General features: G+C 38.6%; 1 protein-coding gene across 1 annotated transcript in view; it reads left to right on the forward strand.

Moving 5' to 3' along the window:
• The first annotated feature begins 580 nt into the window (after positions 1–580).
• Positions 581–16,395, forward strand: part of obscna (obscurin, cytoskeletal calmodulin and titin-interacting RhoGEF a) — a 43,563-nt gene continuing 27,748 nt past the window's right edge. Inside the window, exons 1-27 of the mRNA XM_055019806.1 lie at positions 581–804; positions 1,727–1,810; positions 1,908–2,174; positions 2,814–2,975; positions 3,122–3,226; positions 3,376–3,642; positions 3,859–4,128; positions 4,605–4,871; positions 4,953–5,216; positions 5,310–5,576; positions 5,710–5,979; positions 6,063–6,329; positions 6,927–7,193; positions 7,410–7,682; positions 7,770–8,033; positions 8,136–8,402; positions 9,144–9,410; positions 9,507–9,776; positions 10,206–10,472; positions 11,454–11,729; positions 11,856–12,122; positions 12,234–12,260; positions 13,459–13,725; positions 14,322–14,588; positions 14,669–14,935; positions 15,048–15,314; positions 15,614–15,880. Of these exons, the coding sequence (XP_054875781.1) occupies positions 1,771–1,810; positions 1,908–2,174; positions 2,814–2,975; positions 3,122–3,226; positions 3,376–3,642; positions 3,859–4,128; positions 4,605–4,871; positions 4,953–5,216; positions 5,310–5,576; positions 5,710–5,979; positions 6,063–6,329; positions 6,927–7,193; positions 7,410–7,682; positions 7,770–8,033; positions 8,136–8,402; positions 9,144–9,410; positions 9,507–9,776; positions 10,206–10,472; positions 11,454–11,729; positions 11,856–12,122; positions 12,234–12,260; positions 13,459–13,725; positions 14,322–14,588; positions 14,669–14,935; positions 15,048–15,314; positions 15,614–15,880 (6,226 nt within the window). The 5' untranslated portion in view covers positions 581–804; positions 1,727–1,770. The remainder of the gene's footprint in view (positions 805–1,726; positions 1,811–1,907; positions 2,175–2,813; positions 2,976–3,121; positions 3,227–3,375; positions 3,643–3,858; positions 4,129–4,604; positions 4,872–4,952; positions 5,217–5,309; positions 5,577–5,709; positions 5,980–6,062; positions 6,330–6,926; positions 7,194–7,409; positions 7,683–7,769; positions 8,034–8,135; positions 8,403–9,143; positions 9,411–9,506; positions 9,777–10,205; positions 10,473–11,453; positions 11,730–11,855; positions 12,123–12,233; positions 12,261–13,458; positions 13,726–14,321; positions 14,589–14,668; positions 14,936–15,047; positions 15,315–15,613; positions 15,881–16,395) is intronic.

Consider the following 16,395-nt stretch of genomic DNA (forward strand, 5'->3'; position numbering starts at 1 on the left):
GAAGATATAATGGAGATAGCAAAGAAAGAGAGTGAGAGAGTTGTCAATTTAAGATAACTAATGTATGAATTACTTTGACTTATTACTATTCAACTCATCCAAATTGAAATAAATGTAATCAGTGTTGTGTGGAAATATTTTTTGGAACTCGTTTTTTTAGTCTTTATTCAATAAAATGGGATACTTCATGCTGCTTAATCTTTGATGTCCTTTCCACTGCAGCAGCAGATGGAAACCCTTCCTTGGAGATCCATGGAAAGGATTTCATCTGACCTGAAGTTTAAACTAATGCCAGACATCAGTGAGCACTTAAAGAGAGGGTTCTCAAGCTACAGCACGATGCAAGAAGGTCTCTTTATTGTTTTCAGGAAAATTGTGAGCCACTCATTCATGCACAGAGAAAACCATCAAACACACTAATCCTGTAGTTTGGATTTAGATTGTTGATGGTTTCATTGATGCTGAAAACAAGTTGCCTCCCAGCACAATTAAAGCCAAAGCTATCTTTGCCTTCACACTGCCAGAATGCTATTTTGGAGGTTAGTATGTGGGGATAGATATGTCAGCTGTTCGGCACCCTGCTCCATCACAGCACAAAAACACTAAGCGTATTAAAGGCTGTCAACTTTAGAGACCTGGATGTATCAAGCAAACTTGGACTTACTTTTTACTGGTTAAGCTTTTTCCATTCAACTTGAAGGCTTTGTATAAGGCGGGATTGACAGATCTGATGTTACAATGGATCATTTATCATTTTCCTGAGGCAACAAAATGGATGTAAGGACATTCTATCTGCAAGTTTAAGTAAGTTAATCACTGCATTTGACATCTTATAATTTCTAAAAGGGTAAAACCTTGACTAATCTTTTCCAGATTAGTCAAGACTTTAAAAGGACACCTGAGTCCTTTTAAAATCTAAACATTTGGTAGTATTTTCACATCAAGCTTTTTATTTTTATGTTTTGTCAAATGTATTTCTTTATTAGATTTACACCATTACTGACATATTGTTGTCAGTCTGTCATCTCTTCATGATGGCTTTTGATACACCATAATGCCAAAAATACTGGGTTAACACCTTGTCGCTATGTTCAAATGTTCCAGTTACTTTTATGGCTGCATGTGTTTTAAGACCCAGCCCCTAATTGTGCAGAATACTTCTACAAAGATCTGTAAAAGAAAGAGTTGCTCAGTGATTTCAAAATGTGTTTCTATGATAGAATGCCACCTGTGCATTACATCCAGTCCTGAGATTTCCTCAAACTATTCCACAGTCAATTATTAGGGATATGACAAAGTGGAGCAACTAGGAATAACAGCAACTTGGCCAAAACAGGAGTCGTTCCAAAAAAATCCCATAGTGGATTCTGTGGATATTGGCTTGTATAGTAAATAGAGGTCCAGTTACAGACCTCAGAGCTTCATGAGGCCTTCATTAGAACGGCCAGCTACCTGTGAGACTTACATCACCAAGTGCAACACAAAGCATCAAATACAGTGATTTCAAGGACACATAAACCAGATTCTACACCTATGTGAGAAAATAAGAATTTGGGTTTTTGTCTTTGATTGGTCAGGACTCTAGTAAACACATTTTCAGTAGTAGGCTGTGAGTTAGGTCATTGCATTTGTGTGTTTCTGTTGTAATGGCAAAATTGTCATTGTGACATTTGATCTCTAAACGAATGAGTGGAAAGAGATTGAGGTTTCTTTTTTTTCACTGCAGATTCCTTGTATAAAGTAAATAAACATCCATCATCCTCTCGAGACATGGGAGACAATAAAACTGGAGGGATTGTTGCAGCTGCAAGTAGGCTTTCCAATCAAACTGACTTTCGAAACCAATTTTCAGTGGTTTTTGTGCTTTGATTAGCTGCCTCTCAAAACTAATGTTGTGTGCTTGCCAGTGAACCGACTGAAAGTGGTGAAAGGATTGGAGGATGTGGAGGTGTCGGAGTGTGAGAGCTGCTCCTTTGAGGTGACTCTTAACCTGGCTTACATAGAAGGCATTTGGATCAGGGATGGGATGCCGGTTAAGTCGAAACCAAGTTGCCGCATCAGCACGCAAGGGAAGAAACACTGCCTCATCCTGAACCGAGTGGCTTTGGGAGATGCTGGTTTATACTGTTTCCAGGCCAGTGAGGTTCAGACATCAGGCAGACTCACTGTTAGAGGTAAGATGATGCAGCACACTCAAATATTTATGTGTATTTTCCACCATACTTGACAATAGGGGTGTTACACCCATTAGGACCCTCTGCCATGTTATATTTATACTCTGGTGGAACAAAAAGTATTAGGGGGCTGTGAAGAGGGTTGTTTTAGTATTTAGTGGTTGAGAGAAGGCGACATGGTGTTCCAAGTCAAAAACTTGGAATACCATGTTTTGTCCTTTAAGCAAAACATCAGCTTCACAAAACCCACTTGAACAGCTGATCTCTCATCAAACATCATACATTCTTTCATAACCCTAGAGGGCAGTGATGCATACTTGTGATCTCACTAAAGAGTAACTTAAGCTGTCTTAAAGAGACACCACACAATTGCAACTGTTACAGTACCATGTGCTATCAGTATTTTTGTTAGAAAGAATAGTTTCTTACTATGGTATTTTTTTCTGTTCTCCAATAAATGTATTCAAGTGAGGAACATATGAATTATCATCATCTCATGCTGTTTCCTTCATCAACATTTTTTCACATTTTACTCATTTTTGATCAAGTATAAAAAAAATGATGCAACATTTAAAAAAAAAAAGCACATTTCAAGTTCTTTCATTAACAAGGCAGTCATCCTATGCATTTTTCTACCAGCTAGAGACATATGTATTGAAAAAGAACTGGAAGATGTGTATACACTTGAGCGTCGACCCGTTAGTTTTATATGCGAAGTCAATCAGGTGGATGTGGATGGTCGGTGGTATCGTGATGACTGCAGAATCCGACCTGGAGACAACATCAAGATAAGACATCAGGGTGAGAAAATTAATCATTCACAAGTACAGGTGTTCACAACTGTTTTCTTCTCATTTAGTCTTTAAAATACACCTGGACTCAAAGACAGCCAGACATGATGGATGAAAGTGAAAAATATAACAGTATTGAAAATAATCTAATTTCAGGTAAAACTCATGCTTTGCTCTTCAAGTCAGTGAGACCAGAACATGCAGGTGAAATCAGATTCACTGCAGAGCGGGTTTCATCCAATGCCACGCTTACAGTAAAAGGTGAGTCAACACACTCACAACTGACATACAGCAATATGATCATTGCTGTTCACATTTTTTGTCAAAATCTGACATCTTCAATGCACAATCAAAATAGAACGTTAAAGATAAAGATTCTTCACCATCAATTTATTTGTCTTTTCTGCCAGAGCTGCCAGTCCAAATAATTCGACCATTGAGGGTCAAAATTGCCATGTATCGCCACAGAGGCTTACTAGAGTGCCAGGTGTCACGGCCTAATGCTCAGGTCAAATGGTACAAGAACAGGAAGGAGCTCCTGCCCTGCAAGAAGTATCAGCTAATCAGCCAGGATGTCTACCGGCAGCTGACCATAGAAGATATTTGCTCTTCAGATGAAGATACCTACACATGTGATGCAGGGGATGACAAAACTTCATGTCAACTTTTAGTGGAGGGTGAGTGTGGAGGGATACTTGCTGTCAAAGAAAACAGAATGAGAAATAGTGTTAGATCTATCTGTTTTACATAAAATGTACAACTTTTACAACGTAGCTTTAAGTACAGGATCATGAATAGCAGCTAATATATTTGTGTTTCTTTTCTTCGAAGACACAAATCAGGCAGCAGAAGCTGTGTGGTCACTTTAATATGTGTTATTGTTGCACATGCAGAGCAGGCCATCAGCATAGTGCGGGGGATGAAATCTGTGGAGGTGATGGAGCCAAAGTCTGCGCTATTCCAGGTAGAAACAAATCTAAAGTCTGGGAGGCCCCCAAAGTGGACCCTAAACAGTGAGGTCCTGGAGCACTCTGCAGGAGTGAACATTGACCGGCAGGGGAACCTCCACAGTCTTTGTTTCACAAGCACAGACAGCTCCATGTCAGGGCCTGTGGTGTTTGTGGCTGGGAAGAGCCGTTCGACTGCTCAACTTTCTGTGAAGGGTGAGTTTTTCTGCCCTCCATTCAAAATTACATTTTGATATCATGACATCCCAATATGATGCATCAATATTTTAATGTAAAACAATTAGGAAAATACTTAAAAAAAGCATTTGCAAGGAATTATGTGATTTTAAAGGCAGTGAAGAAAAAAATAATTTCCTATATTTCCCAGATGTGAAAATAAAATGGCTTTTTATTAAAACCAACAATACATTTTGTTCTATTATACCATGAAATATTTGTTACATGACTGCTTCATCTGTATTTGCAATGAAGTATTTTGGTGGTAATTTGGTGGCTTTTATTTGGAGCCTTGGTAGGATTTAGATCAATTTGCTTTGATAGATTTGTTAGATGAAGTTTCTAAAAATTGTTTATATTTCTTCTTGATAACAAAGACCTAATGATCATGCACTGGAGAACTCTAGTTAATTTGGATGTTTTTCAATCGTCTGTTGTACGTATCCTGTCATTAGAGCGACCTCTTGAGGTTGTTCAGCACTTAGATGATGTGGAAGCAAGGGAGAACAGCTCTGTGAGTTTGTGCTGTGAATTTGCCCCCTCTCCCCGAGTCGTGCGGTGGTTTAAAGGTCGCACGGCTCTGAAGATTTCGAACAAATACAACATGAAGAGAGAGGGGAAACGAGTGGAACTGATCATTCACGGCCTGATGGGGACTGACGCAGGACACTATAGCTGCATGGCTGGAGGTTCACAAAGTACAGCACAGGTCAAGGTTGAAGGTGGGTAAATACAAAGCCTTTTTAATATCCCTATGGTATGTCATTTGGTTAATCACGGTCATTTGTGTCTTTGTGTTACAGCAAAAACATTGAAGCTGGTCAAACATCTTGAGCCTGTTGACGTTGAGGAAGATGGCACAGCCACTTTTTCATGTGAGCTCAACTATGTTGTTGCCAATGCCGAGTGGCTGGTTAACAACGTCCGCCTCAGTTCTAACGCCATCAACCGGATCCAGCACATGGGCACAATGCACAGCCTCGTGATGCAAAAACTTAGACCACAAGAGAGCAGGGTAACATTTAAAGCAGGCCTTCTCAATGAGACCACCATCTTAAAGGTTAAAGGTCAGATGCGTAATTATCTGAAGTGCACAATGAAAAAAAAAACACCTGAATTAGGGAAACACATAAATGTGCTTGAACTTTTGTTGTCTCCAGAGTGCCCAGCAGTGTTTCTAAGGTCTTTGGAGGATGTTGTTGGAGAAGAGCAAGGAGAGGTCTGCCTGCAATGTGAAATCTCTAAAGATTTAGTAACACCTCTTTGGAGGAAGGATGGTACTGTCCTGACACCTGATGATAAACATGAGTTTGTACAGTGTGGGAAGATCAGGGCACTGATCATCCACTCATTGAACAAGAACGATGCTGGACAGTACACTTGTGACCTGGGCACCAGTCAGTCCAAGGCTAAAGTTACAGTACATGGTAAGGAGACTGTAAACTGTAGTGGACAGTTTAATCACTTATCTTTTTGCAGTTGGTATAGCTCAGTCTGAAGCAGTCAACTCTTTACCACATTTACCACGTGGGGCTGTTTTATCAATTCTTGTATTTGCAGATCTACATGTTACCATTGTTCAGCGGATAAAGACAGCATCTGTTCTGGAGGGTGAAAACTGTACTTTTGAGTGCCTTCTCTCTCATGAACTGGATGATGAACCCATTTGGACCATAAACGGTCAGGTGGTGGTTACCAACAGTCGCATTCAGCTTGTCAACAACAGCCGCATCTATAAGATGGGAATTAGAGATGTTGTACTTTCTGATGCTGGTGACGTTGTCTTCACAATTAAAGACCTGAGTTGTAGAACCATGTTATTTGTGAAAGGTGAACAGCTCTATCTTATTAATATGAGCTTGTTTTGCCAATTGAAGCAGACATTAAGACGCTTAGTGTTTTTTCTCCTTTAGAAAAGCCTGTGCACATCTTCAGGGACCTGCTCAATGTAAAGGCTGTACCTGGGGAGGATGCTGAGCTGAGCTGTGAAATCACCAAACCAGAAGTCACCATTTGTTGGTTGAAAAATGGACGTCCTATCAGGCAGAGCCCTAAATATGAGATGAGCATTGAGAAGAACGTGGCACGCCTGGTGATCAAGAATGCCTCCATCAGAGACTCCGGTGAATACTGCTGCGAGGCTGGTGGTGTTGCATCCCGAGCAAAGGTGGAGATCAGAGGTAGTTATGGTTTTTTATTAATCTTTCACTTGAAGTAAGAGTCTCACGGGATACAGCTGATGTTATTTTATCTGTTTTTGAGGCTACGATTCACACTGGCTCACCGAAAATTTAAAAACTTCTCGTCTCCAGTGAGTCTTGATTCTAGCTGTACGATTTGGATGAGTGCTTCAGAAATTGGTGTAAATGATCAGTATCTTTTTATGAGCAAACTATGTCCCAGCAGGATAAAGCACCATATCACAAAGGCCCAAATAACTCAGAAAGCTTTCTCGAGAATAACAAAGAGGTTATTGTACCCCAACAAGTTATCAGATCTTAATATAAAACAGCATATTTAGGACGTGCTGGAATTGGAGATTAATTTCATAGTATGAACAAATCTCCTGCAATTTATATGAAGAAAGACTGATGGAAATGCGCTAAAATAATGCTAGCATATGGCATTACCTTATTAAAATCAGGATAAAAGAATAATAATTATTATAATTATGTTGGTTATTTAAGTGCCCAAAGGTCTGTATTATTATTATTATTATTGTTTTCATTTTATATATCTTTTCAAAATCTACTGAACTTATCTTTTCTTTAATTTAGAACTTCAGCACACTTTTGCCAGGGAGTTGAGAGATACTCGAGGAGAAGAAAAGGGTAAAGTGACACTGGAGTGTGAGACCAGGCGGCCTGCCAAGCGTGTGACATGGCTAAAGGGCATGGTGGAGCTCAGATCTGGAAAGAAGTATGTCATCAAACAGAGGGGAGAGGTTCTATCCCTCACCATCACCTGCCTAGAGAAAACAGACACAGATATTTATGTGTGTGATGTCGGTACCATGCAGAGCCGGGCACAACTTACTGTGCAGGGTGAGTCAATATGTAAAGTGTGGATTTGAAAAGGGAAACCCCCAGGCAGATTTGATCTACAAAATATTGGCTCAGCTTGGCTTTATGTAAGAGCCCAGCAGACCAATGTGCTATAAGTATTTTTGAAGTTTGTGGTTATGATGTGACAAAAGTTTAAAAGCTGATAATAGCTACTGTATTTAGTCTTCATGTGGCTATGACTTTCCCTTATTTCAGGGCAGAAGGTGATAATCTTGGATGAATTAGAAGATGTGGCGTGCCTTGAAGGTGACACAGTAACATTCAGGTGTCGGATTTGTCCTGATGACTATTGGGGGGTCAAGTGGTATCTGGACGAGACTCTGCTTTATACCAATGAGCTCAATGAGATCCAGGTGATACCAGGAGGCCTCCACACTCTTACATTTAGACAACTTGCCCGCAAAGACACTGGTACTATTTCGTTTGTAGCAGGGGATAAAAGATCTTACGCCTCACTGCTAGTTAGAGGTAAGGACTTTGACCTTTCTATAAGATTTTAATATTTATTTACACTTCAGTCAGAGATAATAAGTCTGTTTGTCTTCATGTTACCAGAGAGGCGTCCTACCATCATCAAATCACTGGAAGACTGTGAGGCTTTTGAGGGAGGAGGCTTAGTTTTGTCTTGTGTGACTTCCAAGCCATGTCACATCTTATGGTACAAAGATGGCTGCCTGATGTGGCACTCCTCCAGATACTTCACCACCTATTCTGGCTGTGAAGCCAGACTGACCATTCGAGAGGTCAGCAACAGCGATGCTGGAGTGTACGAGTGCAGCGCTGGCTCTGTCACAACCACAGCTGTCGTTGCTGTCAAAGGTATGAACATAAAACGTGCAACTTACTGTTACCATGTCTTGCTTATTTACTAAAGTCTATAGAGTTGTAGCAGGTTTTTGTAAAAGTTGCTGTCTTCTTTAGCCATTCCAGCAGAGTTCACCCAGCCACTACATGTTGTGGAGGCCAAGGAAGGAGAGGCTGTTACACTGACCTGTGAATATTCTTTACCTGGAGTCCAGTTTCATTGGAGGAAAGGTTTTGAGAACATTCGACCGGGAGAAAAGTATGTCATGAAACAGAGGAAAACCACTATCTCTCTTACCATCAAAGCTCTTCTGCCTGAGGACTCAGGAGAGTACACATGCTACTGCAGGCAACACCAGACGACAGCCAGTCTCAAAGTGCATGGTAAGATTGAATGAATTGAGATTTTGTTCATAATGATTACTGTTTTACTGAAACACTTTGTGTTACAATATATCTCTTTTATAAATATGTAACATACTCAGCAAGAGACAGAGAAGTTCTTAGGTTTCACATTTTTAAAAGTATTTGTTATTATAACTGCATTATATGTGTTTTTCTGTGTTTAATTCTGAGTTTCTGTGTCCTGAGTTCTCCTCGTTGTCCTGTCTTCCCCTTGATTGTTCCCAGGTGAGTCTCGTTCCCCTGATTACCCTCAGTGTATTTAGTCCCTCCTGTGTCCTTTGTTCCTCGTTGGGTCCTTGTCGTATTGTCGTACGTTGTTGCCTGTTTGTGTTAGCCGCCTGTATGACCAGTTGCTACCGGCGTTGAGCCCTGGCTTCCGCTCAGCCGTGCTGCCTGGCCACGGACTACGTTTGTTGACTGTGTTTTTGTGGACCTTTTGTTATTAAATCACACCTTTCACTACACCTGGGTCTCCAGCGTCTGCCTCACCACCACCACCTCATGACACATTATTATTTCAACAATACTTTTCTGTAAAAAAAATAAAATAATAATAATATATATATATATATATATATATATATATATATATATATATATATATATATATATATATATATATATATATATCTTGAAAATGACAACGAAAAAATATTTTAGTCTGTTTTGTAGTTGTGATCTGAGAAGTTGAAAGTTCAGTATGTTCTATATTTTTTCCAGCTATTCCCATTACATTCGTCCAGAAACTGAAGAACCTGCAAGCTGAGGAGGGCAGCAGTGTGATATTGCGCTGTGAAATTTCTAAGCCTGGAATACCAGTAGAATGGAGGAAGGAGCATGAACTGCTGAGGAACGGTGTCAAGTTCCAGATGAGGAAAAGGGAAACCGCTTTGGAGCTTCTGATTTGGAAACCTGTACCTGAAGACAGTGGGGTGTACAGTTGTGAGTGTGCTGATCAGATAACATCTGCCACAGTCAAGATCACCGGTAAAATTGTATTACCTAATGGGCTAAGAATGAACTTAGGGCTTAAGAATAAACTGGAGTTAGTGGTCTAACCAATGGTTACATGTAACTCCTCAGCTCTGCCAGTCACCTTCAAACAGAAGCTGAGGAATGTGTTGATTGAGGAGGGCAACACCGCTACATTTCATTGTGAACTCTCCAAGCCTGGCCAAACTGTAGAGTGGAGGAAAAGTCGAGACAGAGTCATCAGGAACGGAGAAAAATATCATATGCGACAGAGAGACACACTTACTGAACTCAGGATCATTGATGTGTCTCCTGAAGACAGTGATATCTACACTTGCATCTGTGGAAAGATTGAGACAACAGCCACCCTTACTGTAAATGGTAAAAAAAAAAGAAAGAAAAAAATACACAATGCAATTCAAGTGTTTGTTTTTCAGTTGAAGAGATTCAGACTTAAGGTCATGCTGGTTATAAATGATATTAATAAAGAAAACAGAAAATTACGCTGAAACATTTTATATTTTGGATTATCTGCCTTTGTTGGAATCACTAGATTCTATCAGATTGACATTCTTTTAAACTAGTTTAAACATCATTTAGGTTAAATAAAGATGGATGCTGATCACATCCTTAAATCAAACAGTTTTAGAAACAACAGCCATTTTACAGTGACTTTTAATATATTGTATTAAAGGAGAGAAATTAATGCAAAAACACAGGGATAAATAGTTTTTAGAATTTCTTAAAAGGTTACTTTTATTCGTCAACTTAAACTGATCTACATACCTTTTTTTTTTTCTTACCTTTTAGCCATTCCTGTGACCTTCAAGCAAAAGCTGAAGAACCAGCAAGTGGAGGAAGGACACTGCATTACACTGCAGTGTGAGATTTCTAAAGCTGGTGTCCCAGTTGAGTGGAAGCTTGGAGGAGAGCAGTTGGAGAATGGAGAGAAGTACCAGATAAAGCAAAGGGATTCCACCCTGGAGCTGACCATCAGGGATGCTGTGCCCGAGGACAGCGGCGTCTACACCTGTGTGTGCAGAGAGCAGAAAACAAAGGCCACTGTAAAAGTCATTGGTATGGTTTTTTTAGATCATTTTAGTACATTTTATCTTCCTAAGTATTTAGTGCTTGCAAATTCTTTAAAGACTGTATTCAATCAATATTTTGTAGTGATAAAACATAAAAAATGAGTGCACAAGCTTGAACTTAATCTTTTACCAAATTCACACAATGTAAGCTAAATTAATAAATACATATCCTCCATATGGAAACAGTATTTGGATGAAGATCCCTTTGCAAGATTTTGAAAAACAGTAGAATTCACATGTCAATAAGGATGCAATTCTCACTACACGTTAGTGTAAATTAACCCTTATTTTTGGTGAAATAAGGGCTAATTAAATTGGAAGGGTTCTTGGCATGGTCTATGCATAGTCCAAATATTTTAAATTTTGTTGAGGTCAGGGCTACTTATAACCCTGATTTATCCAGTGGAGTGTGTTGGAAATGTGTTTGGGATCATGATCCAGTCAGAATATCCAAACACAAATAACATTTCCAAATGCCCACATGGAAAACCCAAAAGCCTTCAGAATATTTTGTTGTTGGTGCCAGTGAGAGTATTTTGAATTATTGAAGGAGAGGCTTGCACACCATGCGTGACTGTCCAGACTGTCAAGCATGGTGGTGGTGGTGTTGGAGGCTAATAAAACCATGTAGTCCAAATATCATTGGAGAAGTATGGATATATTTGAGTCTGTATATTTAATTTGAAATAAGTGCAAATTAGGGAAAAGTTAACAATAAATTGAAAACCTGTGCGTTCAATTTATGTTTTCAAAATTTACTATATTTGTATGTTGCACCATCATTCCATCCTGGAAAAAATGTATATGCATCATTAATGCATCATCAAACTTAATATGGTATTCATGCCAATGATGAGTATTTCTAAAACTACTTCCCAGTACTGTATTGGAAGAGTTGATTTTTTTTAAAGTACTTTGCCTTGCCCTTGCTTGGTTTAAATTCTCTCAATTATTTCTGTTTTAATAGCGGTTCTTGCCACATTTAAAGTGAGTATGAAGAGCCAAGAGGTGGAAGAAGGAAATAGTGTGACTTTACAATGTGAGCTGTCAAAGAAAGGGGTTCCTATTCAGTGGCTGAAAGAGGGTCAGGTGCTGTCAGAAGAGTTAGGCTGTGATAAGTACCAGATAAAGGTTGAAGGAAGGAAAGCTGCAATGACTATTTTCAGTGCACAACCAGATGATGCAGGGAAGTACAGCTGTATAACTGGAGATGAGAAAACCACAGCGGAAATCAGAGTCAAAGGTAAGTTGGGATATAAAAATAAACCTTCGTGGCAGTTATACAATTTTGAGAATTACAAGAGAATAAGAACAGATCACCATGTTTGGAAGCCAAATATAATTTTCTTTTTCAAAAACGCCACTACAGCGCTTCCTGTCACATTCAAACAAGAACTCCAGCGCCTGTCAGTCAAAGAAGGAGAGTGTGGAGTTTTCTGCTGTGAACTCTCTAAATCTGGAGCTGCTGTGGAGTGGAGAAAAGGCAGAATGATCCTGAAACCAGGAGAGAAATATGAAATGAAACAGGAGGGCCATCTAACTAAACTCATTATAAACAACGTGGAGGAAAGTGATGCTGGCAAATACACCTGCAAGACTAAACACAGCCAATCCAGTGCTGAGCTCAGAGTGCGAGGTGAGAGCAAAACTTTTATGGCTTCAAAAAATACACCAGAACACTTTTTATTAATGATATCAAAGATTACATTCTTCTTTCTGTAAAATTGATTTACCATGTATTCAACAGAATCACCCGAGCGCAGACGTCAAAGAGGTCAGCCTCAAAATAAAAACCAAAAATTCCACTCTCACAGTGTCAGCTCCTTTATGTCTTGAAACCCTAAAGAAGACTTTTTGCTTCATATCGCCACCTTTTTATCCTAAACGTAGCTTAATGTAGCTGTGCTTTGTGTTCATTCTGCCATATTTTTCTTTCTTGATGTATCCTTGACTCATTAGTAACAATTGTATTTTACATAGTTTGTTTCTTCATGTAAGTGAAATTACATGTCAATCATAGTAGATCTTAAAAATTAGACACCCTTGTAGAAAATGCCTGTTTTTATGAACGTATAAAGTAGAAAAATTATAAATCACTTGAAAATATTTAGATTCAGCTTTCAATCTTCTCTGGTAGCTTAACCCCTTTTCTTGGCAATATTTAACATTACATGGTAGCTGTTAACAGAATCTGTCAAATTGTGAACATGTCTTGTACATTGCCATTTTTTCTTGATAAAGATTTTCTAAGATTTTAATACAATTTTATCCAGAGTGCAGAGTGCCATACCTTTTTAGTAACTAATACTATAATACAATTTTCTGTACTTCTCTTATGTGCAATTAATTTCTTTCAATCCTTTGTGTCTTCTGCAAACTAGGACTTCAGCTAAAGGATGGACATAAGCAAATGTCAAGAAAAACGTTCAAAGACAATTGAACATTATTTCATCTTAAGTAATGTTCAAAGAAATCTGCAGATTTATTATGTATTTTAGGTATTTTACCCAAGATGACTGAAAACTGAATTTCAATTTAAAGATGCCTAAACACATTAACTTAGATTGTAAATTACGTTAACTACACCACATAAGGATCAAAGGTGGAAAAGTTTTCAAATTATTATTTCTTCTTTGTTTTTGTGTTTTTACTAAAACCAGGAATTTCAACAGGGGTGTGTACTTTTCTGAGATCCACTGGAGTCATTCCACATCAAAACAAGGGTGTGTTGTGTCATGGTGCAAACTAGTTAAAGACTCATATCCTAAATTATAATTATTTTCATGTAATCTGGTATAAGTGGGCGATATCTGCTTATGACCGGAATAGATAGACATCATTATGAGCATGACAATTCATCTTAGGACACCTACCTTTCACCTGAGACATCCTCCATTTCCTGCCATTACTGCCATCGGTTTTATTTATTTTTTTGACAAAAAAATAACTGTTTTGTTTTTCGTTACTGACAGATCTCCCTCCTCGCTTCAAGTTACCCTTAGTTAACCAGGAGGTCACAGAGGGCAACGTTGTGGCTCTGCACTGTGAGCTCAACAAGCCTGCTAACTCAGTGGAGTGGAGGAGAGGAGGACAGCTACTCAGGAATGGAGACAAGTACCAGATAAGGAAGAAAGACCTGCAGGTGGAAATGAAGATCACAGACCTCACAGTGGAGGATTCTGGAGATTACACCTGTGTATGTGGGGAAGAAAGGACAACAGCTCAGATCACTGTGAATGGTGAGTGCAACTTCATGTACTTCAAATCTTTGTCTGGAAAAAGTAAGATTATGATTAGCTTGCATTTTAAGATTTAAGAAGACATTTCTTGAGTTGAACAAAAACAAAATACAGTTAACCAAGGACTGTTACACTTTTATTTGTAATTCACATTCGCCACTCCCTTTCTATGTGCGATACATTTAAATTAAAGGAAATCTAAGACTTTTGGGGAAATGATGAAGATAAGATTTGTAGCAAAGAGAAAAATTATGAATGGTGACAAGACATTTACAGGGTGATGAATTACACTGACTTGTCAATAATCTAACTAGTTTATGCTACAGATAGTGTTTATAAATGTAAATGTATGACTGATTCTGTAATAAATCTATTTTGTTCAGTCGAGTCACTTGTGCCTTTTTGTTGCTTTAATGGTTTTAACAAAACTGAAATAAGTTTTTGGAATCTTATCAAATTATTTTTGATGAAGAGAGGATGCAGTGAGGAGGATGAGTTTAGAGAGAAGGACAAAAAGATTATTGTGCTAAAATTTAGTGTACTACTGGGATAAACAGGTCCCAGTCTGAGTATATATATATTTTTATTTAATGTAGAAAGGCCCATTAAATTCATTCAAGATCTGAAGAATATTCAAGTACTGGAGGGAAACGGCGTGGCACTCTCTTGTGAGCTCTCCAAACCGGGCTTCCCAGTGCAGTGGAAGAAGGATGACATTGTGCTGACCAGTGATGAGAAATACCAGATCAGGCAAATCGGCTCCAAGCCAGAGCTTCTCATTAGAAAAAGTCTCCCAGAAGACAGCGGCTCTTACAGCTGCATTTGTGATGATGTCAAAACTACAGCAAGTGTTGCAATTACTGGTGAGACACACCACTACCATCTTAAAATGAAATCATTTTCTTTATTGAAGATGTTGTAAAGGATCTGGGTTGTTTTTCAGCAATTCCAGTGACATTCAAGCAAAAACTGAAGAACCAGGAAGCAGTGGAGGATGGTTGTTTAACATTACGCTGTGAACTTTCCAAACCTGGACAAGCAGTAGAGTGGAGGAGAGATGCTCAACTTCTGAAGAATGGAGAAAAATACCAGATAAAGCAGGAGGGCCGAGCAGCAGAGATGCTGATTACAACTGTAACTCTTGAAGATGCAGGAGAATACAGCTGTAGTGCTGGAATTGCTGTGACTTCAGCTGACATCAAAGTTAGAGGTATAATTCATGTTCTACATATAGGAAAAACACAAAATTTTCTGCAAAATAAGAACTTTAAATATATTTAAAATAGATCATCTGTACATAAACTGTCTACAATTTTTTCCAGCTCTTCCTGTGACATTCAAGAAAGAAGTTGAGAATTTGGAGGTGAAGGAAGGAGACAGCGCAGCTTTCTGCTGTGAGCTCTCCAAACCCGGAGCTCCGGTCGACTGGAGAAAAGGCAGAGTCATCCTGAAGGCTGGTTACAAGTACGAGATGAAACAAGAGAGCGGTCTCACCAAGCTGATCATCAACAACGTGGAGGAGAACGATGCTGGAAAATACACCTGCAAAACAGAGGACAGCAAATCCACAGCTGAGCTCACAGTTAAAGGTTAGAAGAAAGAAAATGTGCTGTTTTTCCAAACCTGAGACTTATATTTACTGTTAATTTCAGCCAGTAGCCTATATGTATAATGAAACCCTTTTTTTGTTGAAATAAGGTATTTTTCCATAGTAAAAAAAAAAAAAAGAATCAGTTATTAGAGCATATTAAATATCATAGAACTGAAGTAAAAGTTAGGAAAAGATCTGGAGGCTTACTTAAAAATGAAGAAATCTTGAATAAAAACTTTAGGACTAAACAAAAAAACCAAGGTAACGTAAGTAATAAACTTTTTCTTCATATTGCAGCTCCACCCGTCACATTCAAAACAAAGCTGAGGAACCAGCAGGTGGAGGAAGAAAACAGCGTGACGTTGAGCTGTGAATTGTCAAAGCCTGGCCTCGCTGTGGAATGGATGAAAGGGAAAGAGCTGCTAAAGAGTGATTTCAAATACCAGATTAAAAATCGTAGCAGTATCATGGAGCTGACCATCAAAAACTCCCAACTGGAGGACAGTGGGCTCTACAGTTGTATGTGTGGAGATGTCAAGACCACTGCGCATGTCACAATTACACGTAAGACTACTTGCTAAATTATAAATCTGATGAGGTGAAACAGATTCCATGTCTGAGAGAAATTATCTTAAACTGAATGAAAATCAAAAGACACAATACTTTTTCTTCTCAACTTTTTATTTCTTACTTTTTAGCATGATGCAGGATCTATGTCTTCCCTCCTAACACTGTCTCAACCACATCAGCTTAATCTTATTTATGTTGCACAGGAGACTGAATGATTGCATTTTAGTTTTTTTTTAATGTAAACTATGCTTCTGTAATGTACATTTATCAATATAAATGATACTAATAAACAATGTGAATTAGCGAAACTAGGCAATACTTTAATATTTAACTATCCCTTGACTTGCTGTAGCTACACATTGCAGTTCTTGAGAATTAAGACCCTTACTAGTATGTGGGCCTGCTTAGTTAAAAAGTCAAAATATTACAAGAGTTTTTGCAAAACTCAATACCCCAGAATTATGTGCAATACTTGACCATTCAGATCATCAATCCCAGCAAAATGGGGC

This window comes from Poeciliopsis prolifica, unplaced genomic scaffold (genome assembly GCF_027474105.1).
Source record: "Poeciliopsis prolifica strain line A6 unplaced genomic scaffold, Auburn_PproV2 SCAFFOLD002, whole genome shotgun sequence".
Taxonomy (NCBI): domain Eukaryota; kingdom Metazoa; phylum Chordata; class Actinopteri; order Cyprinodontiformes; family Poeciliidae; genus Poeciliopsis; species Poeciliopsis prolifica.